At 37.5% G+C, this 23,917-nt stretch overlaps 1 protein-coding gene across 1 annotated transcript in view; it reads left to right on the top strand.

Annotated features, from left to right (window-relative positions):
• The window catches only part of LOC150092333 (Fanconi anemia group A protein homolog), a 388,676-nt gene extending 365,028 nt beyond the window's left edge, over window positions 1–23,648 (top strand). Inside the window, exons 37-39 of the mRNA XM_090415063.1 lie at window positions 11,423–11,588; window positions 11,698–11,790; window positions 23,507–23,648. Of these exons, the coding sequence (XP_090271189.1) occupies window positions 11,423–11,588; window positions 11,698–11,790; window positions 23,507–23,584 (337 nt within the window). The 3' untranslated portion in view covers window positions 23,585–23,648. The remainder of the gene's footprint in view (window positions 1–11,422; window positions 11,589–11,697; window positions 11,791–23,506) is intronic.
• The last annotated feature ends 269 nt before the right edge of the window (window positions 23,649–23,917 follow it).

The following is a 23,917-nucleotide window of genomic DNA, read 5'->3' on the forward strand; positions in this document are numbered from 1 at the left end:
TTTTACTTGATTTAGGCAGTCTTAATCTCTTTTCCACCGGGTTTCTTATTTCATGCTGAGCTTATTATAATAACTCACTATGGCTCAGCATATACTCTATTCTCATTGATATCTTAGTCACTTTTCACCTCTAGAGACAGAGTTGAAATCAGAAATGTTTAGGCAAGTTATTTTAACAAATAAAAGTAGGGTGATTTTACTTATAGAAATACACAATGGAAGAGAAAGTATCTCATAGCAATAAAAAAGAACTTCTTGAGTTTTAGAAGGGAATTCTATTTTAGTTTACTAAATAACTTAAGGAAATTACAACATACAATAGAATATTCATTAAATTAAACTTTAATATATTTCCAATATTTTGCAACGTCATGTTGCCATCTTCAAAAGGAACTTACAATAAAGACACGTGCACACGGGCACTAAATCCAGTCAATGAGAACGAAGCAAGGTAGCTATGGTATTCCTAAAAGTCCTGATGGTGCCCCCTAGCGGGCTATGTAGGTATTCTTGGCCGTTGGGCTGAAGGTCTCCTGATGTAAGCCTCCCAAATTTGGGGCAGTCTCATGCAACCAAACTTGTTGAGGTTTGGCATGTTTCTTAGGGCTGAGGCTGATTCCATGAATATTCTTTCATATTTGAACTTGCTATGGTGTATTATTGTGACTTTCTTCCACCGTATTCTGTGGTGTGTATCCAGAGCATGGTCTGGAAGACCAGAGTGGCTGTACTGGTGAAACCGGATGTAGTCCTTGTGTTCTGAAATTCTGATATTTGCTGTCCTGCCTGTTTGGCCAAAGTAGGACAACTTACAGCTGCAAGGGACTTGGTATACACCAGGTAGGTCTAGGGGGAGTGGTTGGTCTTTAGTAGAGCTGATAAGGGATGCCATTTTTTTCTATATGGTCTGTAACAAGAGGTCAAGTCATGTTTTTTTAAGATTTTGATAATTTTTTCTGAGGTGCTTCGGATGTAGGGAATGGTGATGGATTTAGAGTAATCCTTGTTGTGAAGGGGAGGGGGTGCTTGTGGTTTACTGGTTTCAATATTTTTTGGATTTTTTTTTGGGGGGGGGGGTAGCCATTGGCCGAGAAAGTGTTGAGGATATGATTTAGTTCATTGGTTAGGGCATTGTCATTTGAACAGTTTAGTTCAGCCCTGTTGTATAGTGTCTTAACAACTCCATATTGTTGTGGGGGGGGGAGGGTTGTTGGTGAATATATCTGCCTGTATGGGTGGGTTTTCTATAAACTGAGAAAACCAAGGTTCCATCAGGCTAGCAGGTGACTAGTGTGTCTAGGAAAGGGAGGCTGTTGTTTTTTTCTTTTTCTAAGGTGAACTTGATTCTGGGGTGTTGGTTGTTTAAGTGTGTTAAGAAGGAGAGGAGTGTATCGGAGTCATGTGGCCAAATAGCGAACACATCATCCACGTAGCAAAACCATATGGTTGATTTTTGTGGGGCAGAGTTTAAGGCTTTCTCTTCAAAGGTCTCCATAAAGAAGTTAGCCAAGGGCGGGGAGAGTGGTGAACCCATGGCTGTCCCCTCTATTTGTTTGTAGTATTTTCCCTGCCAAATGAAATAGCCTGAGTTCATTGTGAAATAGGGCTGAGATATCGAGAGGAAATTTAGCTTGGATTAGCTCTAAGGTTTCTTTGAGTGGGACATTTGTGAATAAGGAGGAGAAGTCAAAAACTGACCATTATGTCATTATGTTGGAGTGTAAGGTTTTCTATACTGGCTTTGAAGTGGGCTGAGTTTTTTTATGTATGATGGTGTGTTGCCAGTATAGTGTGTGAGCGCTTTGGCCAAATGTTTAGCTAATTTGTATATGGGGAATCAATGTCATCCAACTATGGGACATAATGGCACATTTTCTTTATGTATTTTTGGGAGTCCATATATATGGGGTGGGGGGGGGTATAGAGTTATATGATTTTAATTTGTCAGTAACTTCTACAGGCCAAGAAGTGACCTTCTTAAGGAACCTGTGGAGTTTTCTTAGTTGTGAGTTGGTGGGATTGTATTCAATGGGGAGGTAAGTAGCCCAATCTAATAATAGACATTAAGCTTACCTGTATAGTCCATTTGGTTTAGTACTCAACCAAATGGACTATACATTAAGCTTACCTGTGTAGTCCATTTGGTTGAGTACTATGGTGACATTTTCTTTATCTGCTTTGGTGATTATTATTTCTTTGTTCTTCCTCGTTTCCTGCAGAGCTTTATATTCCTTATTGGATATGTTGGTTTTTGGAGGTCTTGCTTTGAAGAGAACACAAGCTACATCAAGTTTAATATTATTGGTGATGTGGTTTGGAAGGTGACAGATCCCACATTCGATCTGGATCATTATATCTTTGGCCGGTATTTTTCTGGGAGCAATGCTGAAGTTGTGGCCACGTGAAAGCACGTTGAGTGCTTCAGGCTTCAAAGTAACTGAAGAAAGGTTGATTACCATTTTGGTAGGAAGTTTTGGTTTAGAGGTCGTGTTCTTTTTTAATTTCTCAAATTTTTTGATATGTCGATCCCGTATTTTCTCGAATTCTTTATCCGCCGCATCAACGAGACATCATACAAAATTAACCAAAGCTCGTGATTTAACATGCTGGAAAGCTCTCCTTCAAGCACCTGAATAGCTGTGTTAGCATTAGCTAGGAGAGAGCGCATGGCGGCAATTTGTTATTGTAGCAAAGATTGGCTCGTGTGACGTTGCCGAAATATTGGAAATATATTAAAGTTTAATTTAATGTATATTCTATTGTACGTTGTAATTTCCTTAAGTTATTTATTAAGCATGTACAACCAATGTTTAAGCTTTCTATGAGAATTCTATCTTAGGTACTATATAATATCTTAGGTATGTATAGTAATATAATATATGCAGAAGGATTAAGGGCTAGGTAGTGAAAAGTGACCAAGATGGTTGACAGCTGTATAAGGACTTCAATGAGAAAAGGATATATGCAGAACTATAGTTAGTTATTACAGTAAACTTGGGAGACAGAGCAGCAGCATGGAATAAGAAAGTGGCAAAGAGATCAAGACTGCATTCACCTAAACATTTCATTGTCATCATCATCCTCCACCTTTCCAGACCTATAACAATATTCCACAAAATATGTCATCCTACTTACATTTACCCATGTAGCTTCTAAATTATTGTTATTTCACTTTACATCTCCACCTTGAGGAAATGTGTACCATGTGTATACACTTCCATCATCCCTTCAGTAGATTTTCCTCAGACAACTAGATTTTACTTACATCAACAATTTTCAGGTAGTCAGTACCACAAATTCTTTTCCTATATTGTAGCATTCATAAACAGAACTTGTTTTGTGGCCAGAAATCAGCCTAACACCTCAGATCAACTTCTCAACAGACTTCAAACTCTTCTCTCCAATACAACTTATTCTAATTTACCCAGATTAGCTAATATCCATGCATTACAAGCATCCCATATCCCTATGGACACTTTCAGACATACATATTCCTGTATTTTGTCTTTATGGTTTTAGTGCTATGTTGTCCTGTGCATTCTGATTTTTTGTACTTCTCTGTTTATCTTGCATATCTGTTTTCTTATTCTTGCTTCTCATTATTCTCCCACCAGTCTCTCTCTCCCCCCCCCCAATAATTCCCTTATCAATATGGATAAAATACATCACTCATCATACACTTCATATCCATCATATATTTCAATGTAATATCAATAGTATTACAATTTTAATATGCACTTTGCATCCATGGTAACCTTGACTATATATACATCCTGGCCAGTTGGGAGTTAAATTAGTCAAACTATTAGTTATGACTTTAACTCTTCCCCATTCACTGTGATACCTCATCTTATAATAAAAATTCTACCCCCTTCGAATAATTAAATCTTTCATCCAAATATAAATTTTAAACAATACTTATATCATGGTTGTTAGTTTTGACATCTTCATTCGTCAGTATAGTTACATCAACAATTTACATCACCAACATCAGCACCTGCTCATTAGAGCAAATTGTTAGGACTCTATGTTTAAGGGTGCTGATGACTCCTAGTATTTGTGTTGGATGGTGATATGAATTTTTATGTATGAATTGGCTTGTGTGTGTAGTGTTAAATTGGGATTGATAAAATTCCTAAGAGAATTTATTCTTTCATAATTTAACAAGTAAAGAACAGATAATAGAAAATTTGCTTGCATCTAAGAGTGTAAACTACTATATGTGAACAAAATTGGATATATTAAACAAAAGGATGAATAATTGTGAAAATGCATAAGAAAGAAGTGTTATTCCATTATGTAGAAAGATTACTTAAGCTAGTTAAATATTGGTGGTAAAATTCTAGAGAAAAAGAACGTTAAAGTATGATTAAAGCAGCATACCATTCCTAGAAATTAGATAGACAAAGCTTAGATGAATGACTCACAATTTTTAACGATAATTGTAGTGTAATCCAAGACCAAGAGCACAGGATTAAAGGAAGATGCCGCAAGTGTATCGTGTGCACACGGCACATGATAAATAGGCAGAAAAGAAGAAATTCTCTACCAAGAGATATCGCGTTCAGCGCTATCGATGAGTCGGGGGGGGGATTACGGAAGGTGCCGATAGGGAAGATATAAAAGAGTTAGGACCCCCCCCCCCACAGGGCTTTTTTTCCTGGTGGTTTTGGTGTGTGGACTTCATGAGTGGAGGGAAGGTTTTAATTAAGAGAGTTATGAGGATCTTATGCGTGAAGTGATATAGAACAGCTCTATTGTTAATCCTATGTGAGTTGAGAATTTACTGTTCGTATTTGATAACTATGATAGCATATAAATTTTTAATTTAGAAATGATCTTTCCCTGACTTCCATGAACTGTATATATGTTAGAATGTTAAATAAATCTTTTGCTTACTCTGATTTAGTTGTTTGTTAGTATTATCGGATGCACCACTTGCTAAATATGTGAACCTAAGCGGGAAATTTGAGTAGCTTGTCGACAGTCATGATTGAACAGTTGTTAGTCACTGAGGTATAGCTGGGTGCTCACTTCTTGTTTAAGATTTTTTTCTTTATACTATTTGTCCTAAGTGGTGCAGCGAAAACAAATAAATGTCTTAGGATTTTATGAGAAGAAGAACCTCAGAAGCTTTGTTACATTTGGATTTTGGCTCTATCCCAGGGCAATTCCCTTTGTACTTAGTTAGTACCACGTGACACCAAGGGGCGAATAAACATAAAGAGCGTAGACAAAAAAGTTATTAAGAAAAGGTGACACAACAGTAGGTTTGAGGTAGACCATGAATGAAAGGCAGCCTGGGGGAAGACAATTTTTATTCAAGGTATGACAAGTGTGTCTAGAAAAGGAAGAGAGTTATTGTTTTCAATCTTGATGATAAATTGGATATGTTTATGTTGTTTGTTCAGATGGCTTAGGAACATATTTAATCTTTCGCAGCTGTAGGGCCAGATAGCGAAAATATCATCAACTTATCTGAGCCATACTTTGGGCCTTAGGCTTGCTGAATCGAGAGCTCGCTGCCTGAAGTCTTCCATGTAAGGGTTAGCTATGGGAGTAAAGTGGTGAGTCCATGACTGTACCTTTTCTTTGTAGGTTGAAATTTATTTGCTGCACGAAATATCCAGAGCAAAGAGGGCCATGATATCAGGTGGAAATATATTCTGTATGAGAAGAATAGTATCATTGATTGGGACATCAATGAAATGGGCAGTGATGTCAAAGCTGACTAATAAATCGTTGTTGTTGAGTGTGATGTTTCTAATTTTGTTTATCAATTGTTGTGTATTTTTTATATAGGAGGGGGAAATAACCTACGAACTCCTTTAGTGTAGCTGCTAATTTCAGTGTTGCTGCTAATTGGCTACGTGATCATTGGGACTGTCAATTCCTTCAACTATTGGTCATAGCGGTGTGTTTGTTTTGTGTATTTTAGGCAGGCTATAAATTCTTAGAGCACAGGCATAATGCAGTAATAGCTTTTTAATTGTTTCCTCTGATCCATGTGATCACTGATTTGATTAATTCTGTTGTTTTAGTTTTGATGCAGTTTGTAGAGTTGTAGTTAACATGTTGTGGCTAGATACCAATTGGTTCATTTTTTTTTTTTTTTTTTTTTTCGAAGTATGCTATCTGATCAAGGACAACAATAGCATTGCCTTTATCTGCTTCTGGTTAAATTTCAACTTAAAGGTTTATTGGGATTTAGTATGTTGGATGTTTCCATCCATATTTTATTGGCTATATTGGAGGGGAAGGATTTTAGACATCTTTCAGTGTGGTAAGTCTATGAAGTCTAGTTGGTTTACCTACCTTGGTGCAATAGCGTAGTTTATCCTACCTGACTAAGATATGTAGGCAACATGCTCCCAGTTTGGCCACATGGCTCAAATACTGACTTCTCATTTCAATAGCCAGCATCCCAGAATCCAGTTCATTATAGAAAAAGAAAATAATAATAGCTGTCTTTGTTAGACACTTTAATCACATCTTCCTAACTACGCAGGTAGACTTATTACTGTGGTAAAATTTGTGAATGTAATTCACAAATTTTACCATCATCTACGCCACACTCAACCATATGGTATTATAAAAATGCTTGTTAACAGAGGTATTAACTTCTGTTTCAGCAGGCTTTCTTCACAGCTGAATTTAACTTATTTGTCACATCTCACCTAATGGCTACAATGCCTTTAGATAAGAGGGTGAACATTAACAAAATACTTGTTCCTCTCCTTCTCATAGCTCTCTGAACATACAGATAACAATACTATTACTGCCAGCACAATTACTGTAGCAGATCTTGCTTCTGATACCCTATTGAAAAATACTTGCTATTCTTCACTGCATTAAATGAAAACATAACTTTTTGAATCTACAGCAGATCTAAAAAGCCAAACTAAACCTCAATAAATATGGTTATGTGAAACTCCTCAAGATATGTGAAATGGTAATTCTTAGTCTTTGGTCTTCTCCGACTTAGATTTTTCCTCTATTCATGACATTCATGCAATAGAAAATCACTCTGACCTCTTTGATTTTCTATCTCTGAAGCTTAACTGTGTGCAGTCTAAGTACCTAAACAGTGAAGTTATCTTAGGTGACTTCTGTGTCCACAACTCTAACTGGCCTCCCATTTCCAGTTCTACTGAACAAGTTGGAAGCAATTTTCTTAAACAGTGATCTAACACAAATCATGTATCTACTAACCAGAGCATTATGCAAGTTTTTCTCCTCCACAGAATATTCTGTCAGTCAGCCATTCTGAACCTTGTATTCTCTAGCAGTATTATTATTATTATTATTTGACACCTTCAGTATATTATTACTTGTTACTATAACAGTAACAAGTGATATGATCTCTAAGTCTCCCACTCTTCTTTTCCAAGATCAGATTATAGCCTCCTCTCTCCTGGTCTAAATGCCTGCTCTGAGCAAGTTACTAAATATTCTCACTGAAATGAAAGTTCTCGTTCCCCACTATATTCAAAATTCTGCCCACTCCAGAAAGTATGGTTTAATAAGGCATGGCAAAGTAGTACAAGAGAAAAATTCTGCATACTGCAAGTGACTTAAGACAAGAACTTTATCTTCATTCTCAAGCTACACTGAAACATACAACAAATGCAAGAATAGTCATCAGCAGATCCAGATCTGATGCAAATACATGATTGTTCTGGTTCAAGCCTGTATGGGGACTAAAAGGCACAACTGCATTTGCAGTTGTGCCTTTTACTCCCCATCGGGTGAAACTTCTGCTCTTCTCTGCTTCCATCTCTTCTTATCCTGATGCTACTGAACTTCAACAACCCCCCCCCCTCTTCCCCAAGATAAATCTGACCTCATGGCATCATTCTTCTCCTTCAATTCCTGCATAAAATGATCAAGACAAATCACTTCCTTCTATATCAGAACCAGTGCACCACTTGCCTATATTTTTTTTGCCAGAACGATATCAGAAGAATCTTAAATAACCTAGATGTTAATAAAGTCATTTGGTCATGATAGTAACTCCCCAGTTGTACCTGAAAAGTTGTGCTCCAGAACTGAGCACTATATGGCAAGCCTATATTCAGCCCATTCCAAAAAATAAATAAATTAGAAAAGGAGGTAAAAGTCTGCCATCAAACTACCAACCCATTGCCTTCATCTCTGTCATCTAAAAATAATGACAAAAATCACAGAGAGTCAAATTCTTCATTACCTGGTGACCACCAGTATGGACTTCACTACTCTACATTTACAGCAGATTGTCTAGCTTACATCATTTAGCTCTAACACATGCCATGAAAGAGGTTCAGAGAAATCTGTGCTGGTGGTGTTGACATTTCCATAGCATTTAACTAGATCTGTCATCAAGGCCTGCTCAACAAATTGCCATCCTTCGATCCACCTTTTCACTCTGTAACTGGGTAGCAAGTTTTCTCTCTGGTCAATCAGTGTGCATTCTAGGGGATGGTTCCCCCTTTTTGGATTTCCTCTGACCAATAATGCTTAATAGCTTTGCAGATGATAGCATACTTCATTCTTCCTGTTCATTTGACACACTTGCAGACAACCCCGAACATCCTAAGCTTGATGATTTTCTACAAGTGCCTTGAACAAGACCATCGTGCTATCCTGTTATGGGGTGAAAATAATATAGTCACCTTCAGTGCTGCTAAAACACAGTCAGCTTTTTTCATGAAGAAAGGATCTCAGTACACTGCCCTTTACCCTTGATAATACACAATCACTAAACATTCAGATTCCTCTTGCCATACTGACATTTACCACTAGCCTTTCTTGGCACAAATGCAGCATCTAAAAGCTTGGCATTCTTTTCTGCTCAAGATACTACTTTTTTACTCATCCATCTGCTATTTTTCGTACAAATTGTAAATCAACCAAACTCAGAATATTGTTTTCATGTTTAATGTGATGTACTAAGGCCTCCCTAAAAACTCTTGATGCTATGCAGAGGATGGTGGTCCAATTCAGTCATTCCTCTCCTTCAGTGACTCACTTCATCCACTGAATGTTTGTGTGAAACAGACTCTCAGAATGTTTGTTTCAGTATGTCTCTTGTATGCAAGTACTTCAAGGATGCTCCACTAAACCTGTTAAATTGTGAGCAGAAACTGCACAACCTCCTTTTATAACTTAACTTCAAACTCATTCAGTCTGTTTCTTCTATTTCTTCATCATTCTGTCTACCCCTAAAAGAGCCTTTCTTTTCAAGTGTTCTTCAAGAATTACAACCTCCAGCTCTACAAGAAAAATATCACAATCCTTCTTTTTTAATTCTTGTCTTGTGCTGTAGGTTTGGCAACTCTTTTGAGATGTATATACACACACAGACAAAGAAATTAGCGCACCAAGAAGAAAGCATAGGATTCAACAGAAATTTTTATTGGTGTAATGATACAAGTGAGTGATGCACATGATGGCAAAAACAGAGCTGAAAGACAATTACAAATGGATCTGTGGTATGTAATCCAGTCATCGTCAATAGCGTGTTGCACCACCTTGTGCAGTGTTACATGCTGCAATACGGTCCGGCATGGTGGTGAACAGACGCCTGTTGTTGTCTTGCGGCAGACTGGCCCACACGTGTTAGACGCTGTGCTCCAAATCCTGGATATTGTGGCACAGTGGGAGCTGGCGTTTCAGCTGCTCCCAAACATGCTCAATAGGGGACAAGTTCGGGGAGCGGGCAGGCCATGGAAGTGTCTGTACATGACGTAGGCAGGCCTGTGCAACCCGAGCTGTGTGCAGGCAGGCATTATCCTGCTGGTATAGCGCTCCTGATTTCCTGGCCAGGAATGGGAGAACATGGGACCATAGGATGTCGTCCACATACCGCTGCCCCGTCGATGTGCCATGTACCACTACGAGGGGGTGATCGGCTATCATAGGCTATGGCTCCTCAGACCATAATGCCTGCAGTGCGGGAGGTGTGGCGCTCAATAGCGAGGTCGGGATTGTGTCCTTGACCAGGGGTCCTCCACACCTGGACACGATAATCATCTGTTCCCAAGACGAAGTGACACTTATCGCTGAAGACCACGTCACCAGTCTGGGGCGTTCCATGTCACTCTCACCTGGCACAACTGCAAATGGAGTTGGCATTGTTGCGGTGTTAATGGGGGGCACACATAAGAGGCGCCGGGATTGTAGATTCACCTCCACGAGGTGTCAGGAAATGGTTTGTGGGCACACAGGAGCCCCTACATCTGCCTGTATAGTGGACCGGGTCACTGTGAGATCCCTCCGTGCTTGCTGCATGATCTGTTGGTCTTCCTGATCCGACAGTGTCGGACGGTATGGTCAGAACAGTTCATGTGCATGCCTATACTGCACCCGACCACCCTCCGGTTTTCAGGCCGATGATCATACCTCTGTCAAAGTCCGTAAGTTGCTTAAATCGACATCTCTGGTGTCTACCCAGCATTATTGTCACTGTGTACTCTAGCTTGCGTCAGCCAGTGCTTTTCGCTTTAATCGGCTATCGACTACACGCTGGCTTTATAAGGCTGCTGATTCGTGCTTGCAGGGTGTGTGGGCATGTGCAATCGCACCAAACTTGGATCATTTGCATACCACCCCGCACTCTAGCTATTTGCTTAGTTTTACCATTGTACCATGTTTTCTTCCAGGTGCGCTAATTTCTTTGTCCGTGTGTGTGTGTGTGTAGGGGTCTGAATATATATATATATTCAGATCCCTACCAACTGGATTGTTGTTTTGCTTAGCTGTTGATCTTTATCAGCAGCTGAGCAAAATGTCTCTATTGACCAAAGTCAGTTGATAGTTTCTTTTGTATGTCTCTTGTATATAGCTGACCTTTAATTAGTGACATTCTGCATCTGTGTTTCTTTATAATAGAGAATACTATAGCAGCTTGTGCTGAAAGTAAGCAAGCTACAAAGTTTTTATTTTATTCATTTTTAAACCAATCAAAAGCTTTCTTTAGGTTTCTTTAGTATAAAAAAAATTATGAATTTTGGCTTCATCAAAGTTACAGTTAACTACCTGAAATGGGATTGGAGATGGGGGGGGCAGAGAGAAGAGCAGGTATCCATAAAAAATATTGGCTAATTTAGAAAATAAAAAAAACATTGCAGATATGTATACAATATGGTTTACATTGATTGATTATGTAAGCGGTAATGCTTACGTAATAAATGTGAAATTGTTATGAATGAAAAAAAAAAGTAAAAAAAATGAATGAAAAGTTCATTATTTGAAGAAATTCATTCTGCATAGGCTGCTGGTAAAAAATTTTATATTGTAGGTTATTTTCTTTATGTCAATTAACCAAAGATCAGTTAACGATGCCTTTATTGTGTTATAATAGTAATAAGAAGAATATTTCACTGAAGTACTGATTATTCCTGTCATTTTAATACACATCCTAGTCACTATTAACTTCTTTCAGTGTCTTAATTAAAGTATTTATGAAGCAAAATCTGAAGACTCTTGATGAAGAAACAATTACCATTTGGTTAACTCTGCTGTTCAACAACTTGTCAGAATGTTGTAAGAGATGGGATGAATCATTTATTGCATCAGAACATGTGTACCAGGAGAGTTTCAATTGTGAAGTAAGTTATATATACTTGACTGGATTATTATCTGATTTTCATTTTTCATTACTAGTACACATCTTCCATGCTTCTCTTTATTTATATATCGCTTTATTGATATTTTTAGTTGTGGGATATCAAATTCTTACAAGATTCAATCTCTCGAATACAAAGCATTTTAAATTCTATTCCTACAAGTTATACGAACTGCATTCCTCTGGTAAGTTTTTTTTTTCCTTAACAGTGTAAGGAATACATATTGCTTATATCTTCTCCTTCATGCAAATATAATATGAATCTGTTTTCTTCAGTCCATATACTCTGAACAGTTACAGATTTTTCAAACATATTAAATGTATTAAGTTCAGATTTAGGAAATTGTATATATCTAAACTGTAAAGCCTTTATTTATTTTTATTTATTTATTTTTTTTTTTTTTTGAGAACAAAAAAAAATAAATAAAATCCATAGTTTTATAATGCTAGATCGCAAAGAAAAATGTTTGTTTTGTCATGTGCAAAAATGGATTGATTTTAAAGACTTTTTAATGCTAACATCCAAAATTACCTCAATATTTCTCAGACCAGTTTTTAATGAATCAGAAATAAAATAAAATAAAATAGACTTATTTAAAATCTTGCTGACAATGTCATAGTATAAATGGTAGCAGTTTGCAGAAAGACTGATAGCCAATGAAAATTTGTCACTTTCAGGGCTATGTTGATCAAAATTTACATTCCTGAATTAACACCTCTGTTGTTTGTACAAGCTATTATACTCATTTGTTATCTACCTAATAATATGAAAGAAAGTTGTATTGAATATACAATCCTTCTCTCACCTGCTCCCCAGGGGGAAAAAAGTAGAGATAAAAGCCATTAAATTATCATTCTATTATATTTCCTTATCTGAGTCTTTTTGATAACACTGTAGAAGGTCATTAACAATTAACTTCTTCACTGTCTGGAAGATTATCGATTAATTAGTGATGACCAATATGGATTTCGTCGTACTTTCTCCAAGTAGGTCTCCCAATCAGCTTTACACCTCTGGATACAAATCATTGATCACACGTAGTTTCAAATAATGGATATGAATGTTAAGTTGGAAATAAAACAGTTGAACAAAGATTACAATCACGTGAGTTATGAGAACAATTAAAAAAAAGTGAACAAATACCATTAATGGCAGCATCATTAAAAATGAAGGTATTAGAGTAGGAACTTGACATTTGGCATTCAAGAAAGATACAGGGCTAATCTAAAATGGGATGATCATCTAAACAGAATGAGAGAGGAAATTAGCAACAAAGTTATTTGATGCCATGATGACCAGAAAACATCTAAATGAAAACTATAATCCAGGCAGATTAATGCAATTAATAGTGACTTAGAAGGCCAAAATATGAGATCTGACATTATTGGGCCTGATAAATAGTAAATTAATTTGGAAGAAAATTTGATAGCAATCAAGTAGTAATATAACCTTAATTGTTTAGTATACTGACATGTGTCATGTACATTCTTTGGGGTACATATCAGGAATTGATGAATTTAAAGAACATAGGAAAACTAAATATTATGGGTGTAACAAATATGAAAGTAGTAAAATGTTTTGGAGGTTTCTAAAAACTTAGAAATAGTGGAAAGTTGTGAAAAAAAAGACATAAAAATGATCTTTGAAAACTGATTAAAACAAAAACTATCTAAATAGATAGAAAAGGAGGATATGTCAATATTCTTGATAGAATGTAGAAGAGGTAGCACATTTTAAAGAAATATATAAGCAAAGTAAGGTTGGTACGGTTGAGAACAAGTTGAAGAAAATTTTACCGCTGGGTTAGAAAGTATATTAGAGACAAGAAATTATATTCATCATCATCGAATTCCTGCCATGTACCCTCAAGGGGTGTACAGGATATGATAGTACTACATGAAAAATTTACATCATTACTAACTTCCTATCTACAATTTTCCTCCAAATCAGTCTGTTACATGTCAAGACTCCAACATTACCAGATCTTATATTTCTATCGTCTAAGGCACTTTGCACCGTATCAATCCACCTATATCTTGGTCTTCCTCTGGGTCGTTCTCTGCCAACTTGGCAGAGAACACTTGATTTGCAAATCTTTCCTCGTCCATTCTGCTTAAGTGACCATACTACCTAAGATTAGCTCTGCTAATGCATTCATGGATGCTGACAATGTCAAGTTCTTTCCTAATATTCTCGTTTTTAATATGATATTGCCATTGATGCCATCTGTTCACACCCCTAATCTTTCTCAGGCCTATCATCTCTGCGGTCTCTAGTCTTTGGTCAAGTGTTTTACTTCTGACCCAGCTCTCAGATCCATAAGTTAAAATTGGTTTGAACACTGTCTTCTATACAACTAATTTAGTGTTCCAACTAATTTCTCTCTTATTCCATATGAATTTATTCAATTGACTTCCAACCATACCAGCTTTGTTGATTCTGTTGTCTATTTTTATGTTTAATTTACCATCTTCATTAAAAATTGTGCCTAAGTAGCTAAAATGTTTTACTTGTTCCACAGGTTCTCCATTCACAACAGAGTTGACATTTTCAATGATTCTGCCTATTTTCATTGTCTTTGTCTTTTTATTGCTGACCTTCATACCATATCTATTACAACAGTTATTCAATTCAGTCAGAGAATCTTGCAGACTTGTAGCGGATTTATTTGGAAGTCTAACATCATCCGCATAAAGCAAAGAGCTAACATTAACATCTCCAATTTTGATATCATGTTTAATACCACTTTCCTTCATAATGTGATCCATATAGATAATGAATAACAGAGGGAATAATGTACATCCTTGTCTCACACCAGATTTAATATTAAACCATCTTCCTGTACTTCCTTCAATTCTAACTGCTGACTTACAACTCAAATAAAGACTAAGTATTGCTTGATATAATGCCCCATTGACACCATATAACTGTAGCGTATTGAATAGCTTCTCTCTTGGCACCTTGTCATATGCCTTTTCCAAATCGACAAAACTTAAATACAGATCTTTGTTATATTCCCATGATTTCTCCACTATTTGTCGTGAAATGAAGATCTGATCCTGACAGCCTCTATTTGACCTGAATTCAGCTTGTTCTTCACCAAGCTTTTCTTCCACGATTCTTCTCAACTGTTTCTCAAGTATACTTGCATATATCTTACCAGGAACACTCAATAGGCATATACCTCTGTAATTCTCACATTCAGTTTTATTTCCCTTTTTATATATGGGTACTATGAGAGCTCTACTCCAATCATTGGGAATTCTTCCCTCTGTCCAGGCATTCTGGACTATACAGTGCAGCCACTGTAAGACTTTTATACCACCATACTTCAGCATTTCTGGTCGAATATCATCTACTCCTGCTGCTTTTCCACATTTCAAGCCTTTGATGGCTTTTTCTACTTCAAGTATGGATATGTTTGCCTGAGTGCATGCCTTGCCTGGTCAGTGTATTTTACCACTGCGCTGTCACCATTGCTTGTTTCATTTAGCAGCTTTTCAAAGTAATTACTCCATACTTCAAGGATATCTTTTTCTCTCGTTTTCATGTCACCTTTATCATCTCTAATAACTTTTACAGCACTCTTTCCTCCATTCCTAAGCTTCTTCAACAATCTCCAGAATATTTTGCCACCTTCTTGATATTTATTTTCTATATTCTTGCCAAAGTCCTCCCATGATGTTAGAGGAAATAAGTACATTAGATATATCGATATCCGACTTTGTTGCTCCAGGAACGGGGAATGAATGTAGGAAGACAAGTAGTGTGATAGGAGAGAATGAGAAAATAATAGTTGATAGTGTGGAAGGTGTGAGTGACTGTGAAAGTTTAGGAGATGGTTTTGTTTGGGAGAGTGAATTTAGATTAAGAGTGACTGACCTGCAGAGGGAGATAGATGAGTTGAAATAGGAGGTGGAATGTCTTGTGAATGAGAGCAGAAGTATGAAAGATAAAATTAGGAGAATGGAAGAGATAAATGCAAGGCGAATCAGAGTAGGAGAGAGAGAGAGAGAATTTAGGGAGTATCAGTGAGAGGTATGGGGGTGCTAGAAGAGGCGAGAATGGAAACAGTAGAAGAGAGGGAATGAGAGAGAAGTATGGGAATGCTAGCAGATGAGAGGATGGAAACAGTAGGAGAGATGGAATGAGAGAGAGATATGGAAGTGCTAGAAGAGGAGAGAATGGAAACGGTAGGAGAGATGGAATGAGAGAGAGGTATGGGAATGCTAGAAGACGAGAGGATGGAAACAGTAGTCGAGATGGAATGAGAGAGAGATATGGAAGTGCTAGAAGAGGAGAGAATGGAAACGGTAGGAGAGATGGAATGAGAGAGAGGTATGGGAATGCTAGAAGACGAGAGGATGGAAACAGTAGTAGGAGAGACAGAATGAGAGAGGGATATGGAAGTGCTAGAAGTGGAGAAAATGGAAACAGTAGGAGAGAGGGAATGAGAGAGATGTATGGGAATGAAAGAAGAGGAGAGAATGGAAACAATAGGAGCGAGGGAATGGTAAGAGGTATAATGTATGGCAACTCAATGATCCGTGGTGTTCAAGATAGGATGTGTGAGGAGTGTTTGCCAGGAGGAACAATAGAAAGGGTGGCTATGGCAATTAAGAGAGGTGAAAGGATGGATGAGATGATTGTGATGGTAGGAACGAATGACTTGAGTGGTAATGTAAGTCGGGCAGCGAGAGATATGAGATTTTTGCTTGAGACTGTACGGAAGAAGAAGACAGAGAGAGGAAAAATAGTGTGCCTGTTGCCTAGGTATGATGATGAGCTGAGCAGAAGAGCGGTGATATTGAATGGCATAATAGCGAGAATGTGTGACAAGAGAGGACTGGTATATGTGGATGCTTGGAGTGCGTTTGAGGAAAAAGGAGGAATTGTATGCGAGAGACCGTTTACATTTGAATGAGGAAGGACGTAGGCATCTGGAGAGATTGCTGTTCTAAACGAGTCAGTGTGTCCCAGGGAGGATGATAGCAGGGATGGCCTCTTGTGGGAATGGATACTTGGGAGAAGGGAGACAATGTCAGATAACACTGAGCCCAGTGCATTCTAGAAGGGATAATGCTGGGTATAGAAACAATGGCATTATATGCTTTATACTAATGCCAGGAGTATCCGGAACAAAGGAGAGGAATTGGTGGCGCAGATAGCATCAGCCTGGCCAAAAATTATTGCGATCACTGAGACGTGGTTGACAGAAGGGGATATAACAACAGGAATAGAAGTCGCTGGGTATAGCATTTTTCGTCAGGATAGGAGGGAAAAGCGTGGTGGTGGGGTATTGCTTATGATAAGTGATGACCTATGTCCTCTAAGAGTGGAGAATTTGGAAGGAAGTGAGACAAATGATTTTGAGAGCGTATGGTGTGAAGTAGAGGTAGGCAAGACAGGATATTTAATGAGGTGTTTCTACAGACCCAGGAGCACAGAGGATGGGGACCAGGAGATGTTGAGACAGTTGAGCGTGGCAAGTGCAAGAAGAACGATTGTTATGGGAGATTTTAACTACAGTAGTATAGATTGGGGAAAGAAAGATGCATGTAGCAATAGGGGAATGGAATTTCTAGAATTCTTGAGGGACAAATGTCTTAGGCAACATGTAACAGAGGGAACAAGAGGTTCAAAAATTTTGGATTTGGTTATAGCATCAGAAGAGTTGATAATAACTGGGTTGACGTCTCTCCCACCAGTTGGAGAGAGTGACCATATGGTGTTGACTTGGAAAATGAATAGACATGCAGGGGTATCAAAGAGACGGGAACTTATGTGGAATTATAAGGCAGGTGATTATAATAGTCTTAGACGTCAACTTCATGAAGTTTCATGGAGGGAGGAATTGGAAGGCCGGGATATCACTAGTGCGTGGGAAATTGTGAAAGAATATTTGTTATCAGCAATGGTAAGTTGTATACCACGAGTGAAGAAGAGGACGCAATTTGGAGTAAAGTGGATGACAAACAATATTAAACAGGAATTGCATACGAAAAAGAGGCTGTGGAAGAGATATAAGGAGACAGGTGAAGAGATTCATGAGGAATATAAGACACAGGCCAGAAGAGTGACTAGTGTGGTAAGGAAAGCGAAACTGGAATATGAGAGGAGATTGGCCCTAAGATCCGAAGAAAATCCTAGGGAATTTTTTAGCTATGTGGCCAGTAGGAGGAGAAATGACTCTGTGGAAGAATGATATTGTGGGATAAAAATGGGAATAGAGTGACTAATGCAGAGGACATAGTGGAATTGTTCAATGAACATTTTATTGGAGTATTTCATCCTAGAGGAGTCAGTTTTAATGCTAGAGGGATAGGACTGGTTCGAGGTCTGGAGGTACAGGAGGAGAGTGTGTTTCAGATACTGAGTACTCTGGATGTCAGTAAAGCTGTGGGACTGGATGGTATTTCACCACAAGTTTTGAGAGAATGTGCTAGGGAATTGACAGTGCCTTTAACGTGGCTTTTCAATGAAAGTCTGGCTTTGGCAAAGGTGCCCAGGGAATGGAAGGAAGGTAAGATAGTGCCATTGCATAAGGGTGGTAACAGACTGGAAGTGTCTAATTATAGGCCAGTCTGTGTGTCATCAGTAGTTGTTAAGATCTTGGAGAAAGTAGTGAGGGACCGTATACATTATTGGGCAGATGAGGGTAATGTTATCTGTGAGAATCAACATGGATTTGTGAAAGGACGCTCTTGTTTTAGCAATATGCTAGCCTTTTATAATAAAGTTACAAGAACATTAGATGAGGGAAAGGCATATACTGCAATTTTCTTAGACTTGGCGAAGGCATTTGACAGGGTGTCACATGATAAGCTGATATTTAAGTTGCAGCACATGGGTCTGGATGTCAGATTGGTCAACTGGATTCAGGATTGGCTGTCTGATAGGTATCAGAGAGTTGTGTATTGTGGAGCAGTTTCCAGCAGGCAGAGGGTTACAAGTGGGTCCCACAGGGCTCAGTACTAGGACCTATATTGTTTAACCTTTATATCAATGACATAGCCAGTGGATTGCAGGGGGATGTTCAGTTGTTTGCGGATGATGCGAAGCTGGGAAGGATTATTAGTAATAGTGCAGATGTGGTAGCCCTGCAAGAGGATTTAAATAAGCTAGATAGATGGGCAAATGAATGGGGGTGTCAGTTTAATGCAGCAAAATGTAAGGTCTTGAGGTTTGGGAAACATCGATGGGATGCTGCATACTCTATGGGAGGAGTTATACTGGAGGAAGTAGGGGAGACAAGAGATCTGGGGGTGATGATTGATAGAAACCTGAAGTTTAGGGGACATATTGCAAAGGTGGTGAAGGTAACACAGAGGATTGCTGCTATTATGAGAAGGATACTGACCTGCAGAGATAAGAGGGTTATCATTCCATTGTATAAGTCTCTGTTCAGACCACACTTGGACTATTGTTCTCAGATTTGGTCCCCAGGATTTGAAGGGAATAAATTAACTGTGGAAAGGATACAAAGACGGATGACAAAGATGGTTTCAGGACTGTACAAGGATAGTTATGAGGATCGGCTGAGAGAATGTGGACTGCAGAGTTTGGTGGATAGAAGAAGGAGAGGTGATATGATTGAGACTTTTAAACTGTTGAGAGGTGGTTACAGGGTTGACACTGGGGAGTTCTTTCGCTTGGTTGATCAGCGGGAAGGAGTGATGACAAGAGGCCATCCCTGGAAGTTACGAAAGGAAACTGTGAGCAAGAGGGTAAGGAGTGGTTTCTTTGTGTGGAGGGTGGTTGAGCCGTGGAATGCATTGCCTGATGGAGTGGTGGGAGCGAGAACGGTCAATGAGTTTAAAGAGTGGTATGATAGACTTTGTGTTTCTCGGGGGGGGGGGACCTCCCCTCGATGTGTCTTGACAGACTTTATGTCTCCCTCGATGAGTCTTTTGACTCCTTGGAGGCCTGAATAATAATAATAATAATAATGACTTTTGTTTAGTTAGTGTTACACAGTGTTTAGATTCTTGCATTTGTCTCTGTATTCTCTAAGAGCACAAGCTGACTTATTTGCCAGGAACTTTTGATATGCTTTCTTCTTTTCCCTGACTGCCTCTTTAACTGCCTGTGTCCACCATGGAGTTCTAATTTTTCTATCCTTGCAGACAACTTCACCACATGCCTCTCTAGCTGAATCAATCAGGGTTTTCTTCAAGGCTTGCCACTGAATCTCCATGGTTTGGTTCCTGTTCTCAAACTCTTTCATTTTAGTCTACAGTCCACATCTGAGAGCTGCTCAACTTTTATTCGCTTTAAAACTTTCTTACATGTCATTCTTTTCAATATGAAATTCAATTTTATCCTGCTCAAGACTAAATAGTGATCACTTCCAATTTCAAATCCTCTGTACACTCTGGTGTCCTGCACCAGGGAGAAAACATCACTATCAACAATAACATAGTCAATGAGACTTTTCTTATATCTTGCCTCTTCTCTCCATGTGAATTTGTGCACATTTTTATGTTGGAACATGGTGTTAGTAATAACCAGTCCATGTCCTGAGCAGAAATCCAACAGATATTTGTCATTATTATTAGCTTTGCTCTTTTCTCCAAATTTTCCCAAAATATTTTTGTATGTCTGACAATCATTTCCTACTCTGCTATTTAGATCCCCAACAAGGACCAACTTTTCATTTTTCATTGTGTCAGTAGCTTTCTCTAGAGCCTCAAAAAATTTCTCCACTTCTACCTTAGTTGAACCTTCTGTGGGACCATAGGCACAAGAAGTTATAGTCTTGTTTTAATCCTTTACCAAAGCATGTACAAACTTGTTTGCACATGAAGTATTTTCACAACTAGTCTACTTGTATATAGAAGCTTACCACACAGTAGTTGCCTGAATATCCCAAATGCAAAAAAGAGGTCTCATCAGTGAAACTAATCCCAGAAGGTATTATTACTATTATTACAGGCAACTCCAGGGAATCCTTAGACTCATCGAGAGAAGCCCTAAACATCATGTCAACACAACTATTCAACATTCTCACAGTATCTATCATACCTCACCTTGAACTCATTCACTGTCATAGCACCCACAACAAACTGACAGCTTATTCCACTCATTTACCACTATAAAAGTAAAAAACCCAGCTCTAATACCCTTGCTAACCACACTCTTGCGAGCTTCCATAAATGTCCCCTTGTTCTTCCACCACCAGTCCTGATCTCAAAAATATCCTCTGAATTAATCCTATAGAAACCCTTCAGCAATTTGAATGTCTAATCATATCTCCCCTTTTCTGCCTATTAACCAATTTCTGCAACCCACAAATCTTTAACCTGTTCTCATAATGTTCATTCCATAGACCTGTTATCATCTTGGTCACTTGCTTCTGGATCCTCTCCACCTCCTCCTCATCAAAAAGAAACCTAGGTGACCAAATCTGGACAGTAGTCGAGATGAGGTCTTATCAAGGCTCGGTACAGATGAACAATAACTTGCTTGTCTCTGCTCGTCAAAGTATTTTTCAGCAACCAAGTGATTTGATGAGCTGTTTTAGCCACTTTTGCAATGCGTCACCTAAACTTCATCTTCCTATCCACCAACACTCCCAAGTCCCTCGCCTCATCAATCTCCTGGAGTACAGTTCCACCAATGTGGTATACTGCTGCTAATCTTTTCACCCCAAAATGCATAACCATACTTTTTGTCACATTAAATTGACATCCATTCTCCTTAGCCCAGAACTCCAATCTATTCAAATCATCCTGCAAGATTTTGACATCTTCTGCATTCACTATTGCCCTACCCAACTTCGCATCATCAGCGAACAAATGAACCGTTCCTCTTAGATCCTTCCCTATATCGTTATATAAGCAAAGTAAGGTTGGTATGGTTGAAAAAAGGTATTAAGATTAAATCATTGCAGAAGTTATATTTTCTATAAACAAGTAGTAAAATGGTGCATCGCCATTTATAATATACTTTCTAATCCTTTAGTAAAACTTTCTACAACTATCTTTGATCTCCAGCATAAATTCTTGTCTAGTATAACATAAAGCAAGTAGAATATATGAAACGAGTGAAATCGTGCAAATCATCAAGTTAGTAGTTTAAGTGGGAGATGAATTTCATTGCATGGTGTAAGACCATGTCTCACTTGATGGAGGCTGAAATGGCTTCAAAAAGTTCCATGTCTCTAGAGTAGGGTTTCTGCACTAAAATAAAATAAAATTGATAAAAATATTGGAAAAAAAATCCATAGCCCACCCATGGTTCAAATATACCACAGAAGGCTTATGAAATAGCCTTCTGTGGTGGAAGGAAAAACAACGAAGAAGAAAAAATTTTACTGCATGGTACATGAATCTGAGAGTTGAGTTAGAATTATATCACTTGATAAGCATTCAGAGACCACCACACACATATGAAGGTTCTGACTTAGATTATAGTCTCGATAGATGACATCATTGACAGAAAAGAACCTGTTAATATTGATGATGAATATACACAGAGTTAAATCGAAGATGATATTATTACTTGAACAGATATGAGATCAGCAAATAGGTAGTTTAAGCAAAAATATACATAAAGAGACTAGAGATAAGATATAGATGAATTGATGCATTTTACCAATGTTTTAAAAGATATGATCTGATGAGATCATAGTTCTAAAAAATGCCAGTTTGGAAGAAAATTGTTGATAGAAACTAGATGCATTTGTATTGTATGTCATAGTATCTGATCCACCCCTCAGAGTATACATCAGGAATGATGACTTTAAAAATACATATTTTAAAGTAGGGATGTGCTACCCGCTGATGGCCCTGGACTGTTAGTAATGCACCCCCATAAGATCTTAAACTTTTAACATTATTCTGTGATGTGAAAAATATGCTGTCTTTCTTTCCATTTTGATACAGGAAGTTGAAAATAGGTTTCAAGATTTCTGAAAAAATTATCATTGTTTTATATATTTGTGACTCCATTTTCAGTCAACATAAATACATTACCTTCGAATTTTCAAATGGAATGTATCAGACTCAAAGAAAAATTTGATCATGTCTCTTTGCTAGATTTTTATAAGGCCTATCTTTTCAGAGAAAAATATTCTTCGCTTCACAATTACACTTTATTCATGTCATTGCTTTTTGGTAGATTGTGCATTTGTGAACAACTATTTTCAAGAATGAAGCATATGAAGAGTAAAGTTAGGTAAAAAATTTCTGACGAGAACCTTGAGAGCTCACGACAAATTGCATTCACTTTCATCAAACCAGACATTGATGCATTGGTTTCACAATAAACAAGGCCAATATCTCACTAGTTTTGTGTTTATGTTGCCCTCTTTTTTTTTTTTTTTTTTTTTTTGTTATAATAAAAAATTTTAAAAAATAGAGAAGTTTGTTGCTTATATACATTAACTATATTATACATTTTATATATACGGCCCAAGACAATTCCTCTTCACTCAATGTGTCCTAGGCAAGCCGAAAGGTTGGACACCCATGTTTTAAATGCTGCAGGTATAAGGATACATAAATGACATCAATTGGTTGATGTAATTATGTATTATGCCAACACATTTCATGGCAACTGCATCAACATTGATCATTATCGTATATCAGACTGCCATTATTGTGGTTAATAAAACATGGGAGATGCGAATATAGAAACACGTGTAATATCAGTTGTCACACTTCTTGAGAAATACAATAGCAATGATGATATTATCATTGTTTTTCATGATATGTTGTGTAACTGTCAAATTTTGTCATTCTGTTCTCAAGTGGTGGTCGTGTCACTGCCATATTAACATAAGATGTTTTTTTGTTTGTTTGTTTCTTTCTTTGTAAATTTATATAAAGATTAAATTTTCAATTCATGATAGTTCATTTAATAAAAATATGCCTTTTTAACATCCTTGTTTTATACAGGAACTTGTAAACCAAAACAAGCACTTAAATCAGTTTATCCAATTTCCTGTTTTGAAGAGGCCAAGATTGAAAATATAAGGATTTTTTTAATTATGAAATTTGTATGCATTATCAATTAAAAGAAAAATGTGTTTGTGTGTTATTTAAACTTGTCTCTTATTCTTTTTAATTGGTGTTTTTCAGAAAAATCCAGTTTGATTTTTTTTATAGATCTGAATACAGGCATATCGAGTTCAAAGAAATATTCAGCAGTTTCTCTTTAAATTTATTACAGTCACATAGAGGCTTTTAAAATAAGTTCATGTGAAATTGAAAATACTGTAGTTAACTGTCATGGTAAATGATCTTAGATTCTTAACCAATGCCTTATTTTATTTTTGCATATCTATCACATGTTCATAATAGCAGTAT

This window comes from Typopeltis vanoorti, chromosome 26 (genome assembly GCF_054136105.1).
Source record: "Typopeltis vanoorti isolate ZY-2024b chromosome 26, IOZ_Tvanoo_1.0, whole genome shotgun sequence".
Lineage (NCBI taxonomy): Eukaryota > Metazoa > Arthropoda > Arachnida > Uropygi > Thelyphonidae > Typopeltis > Typopeltis vanoorti.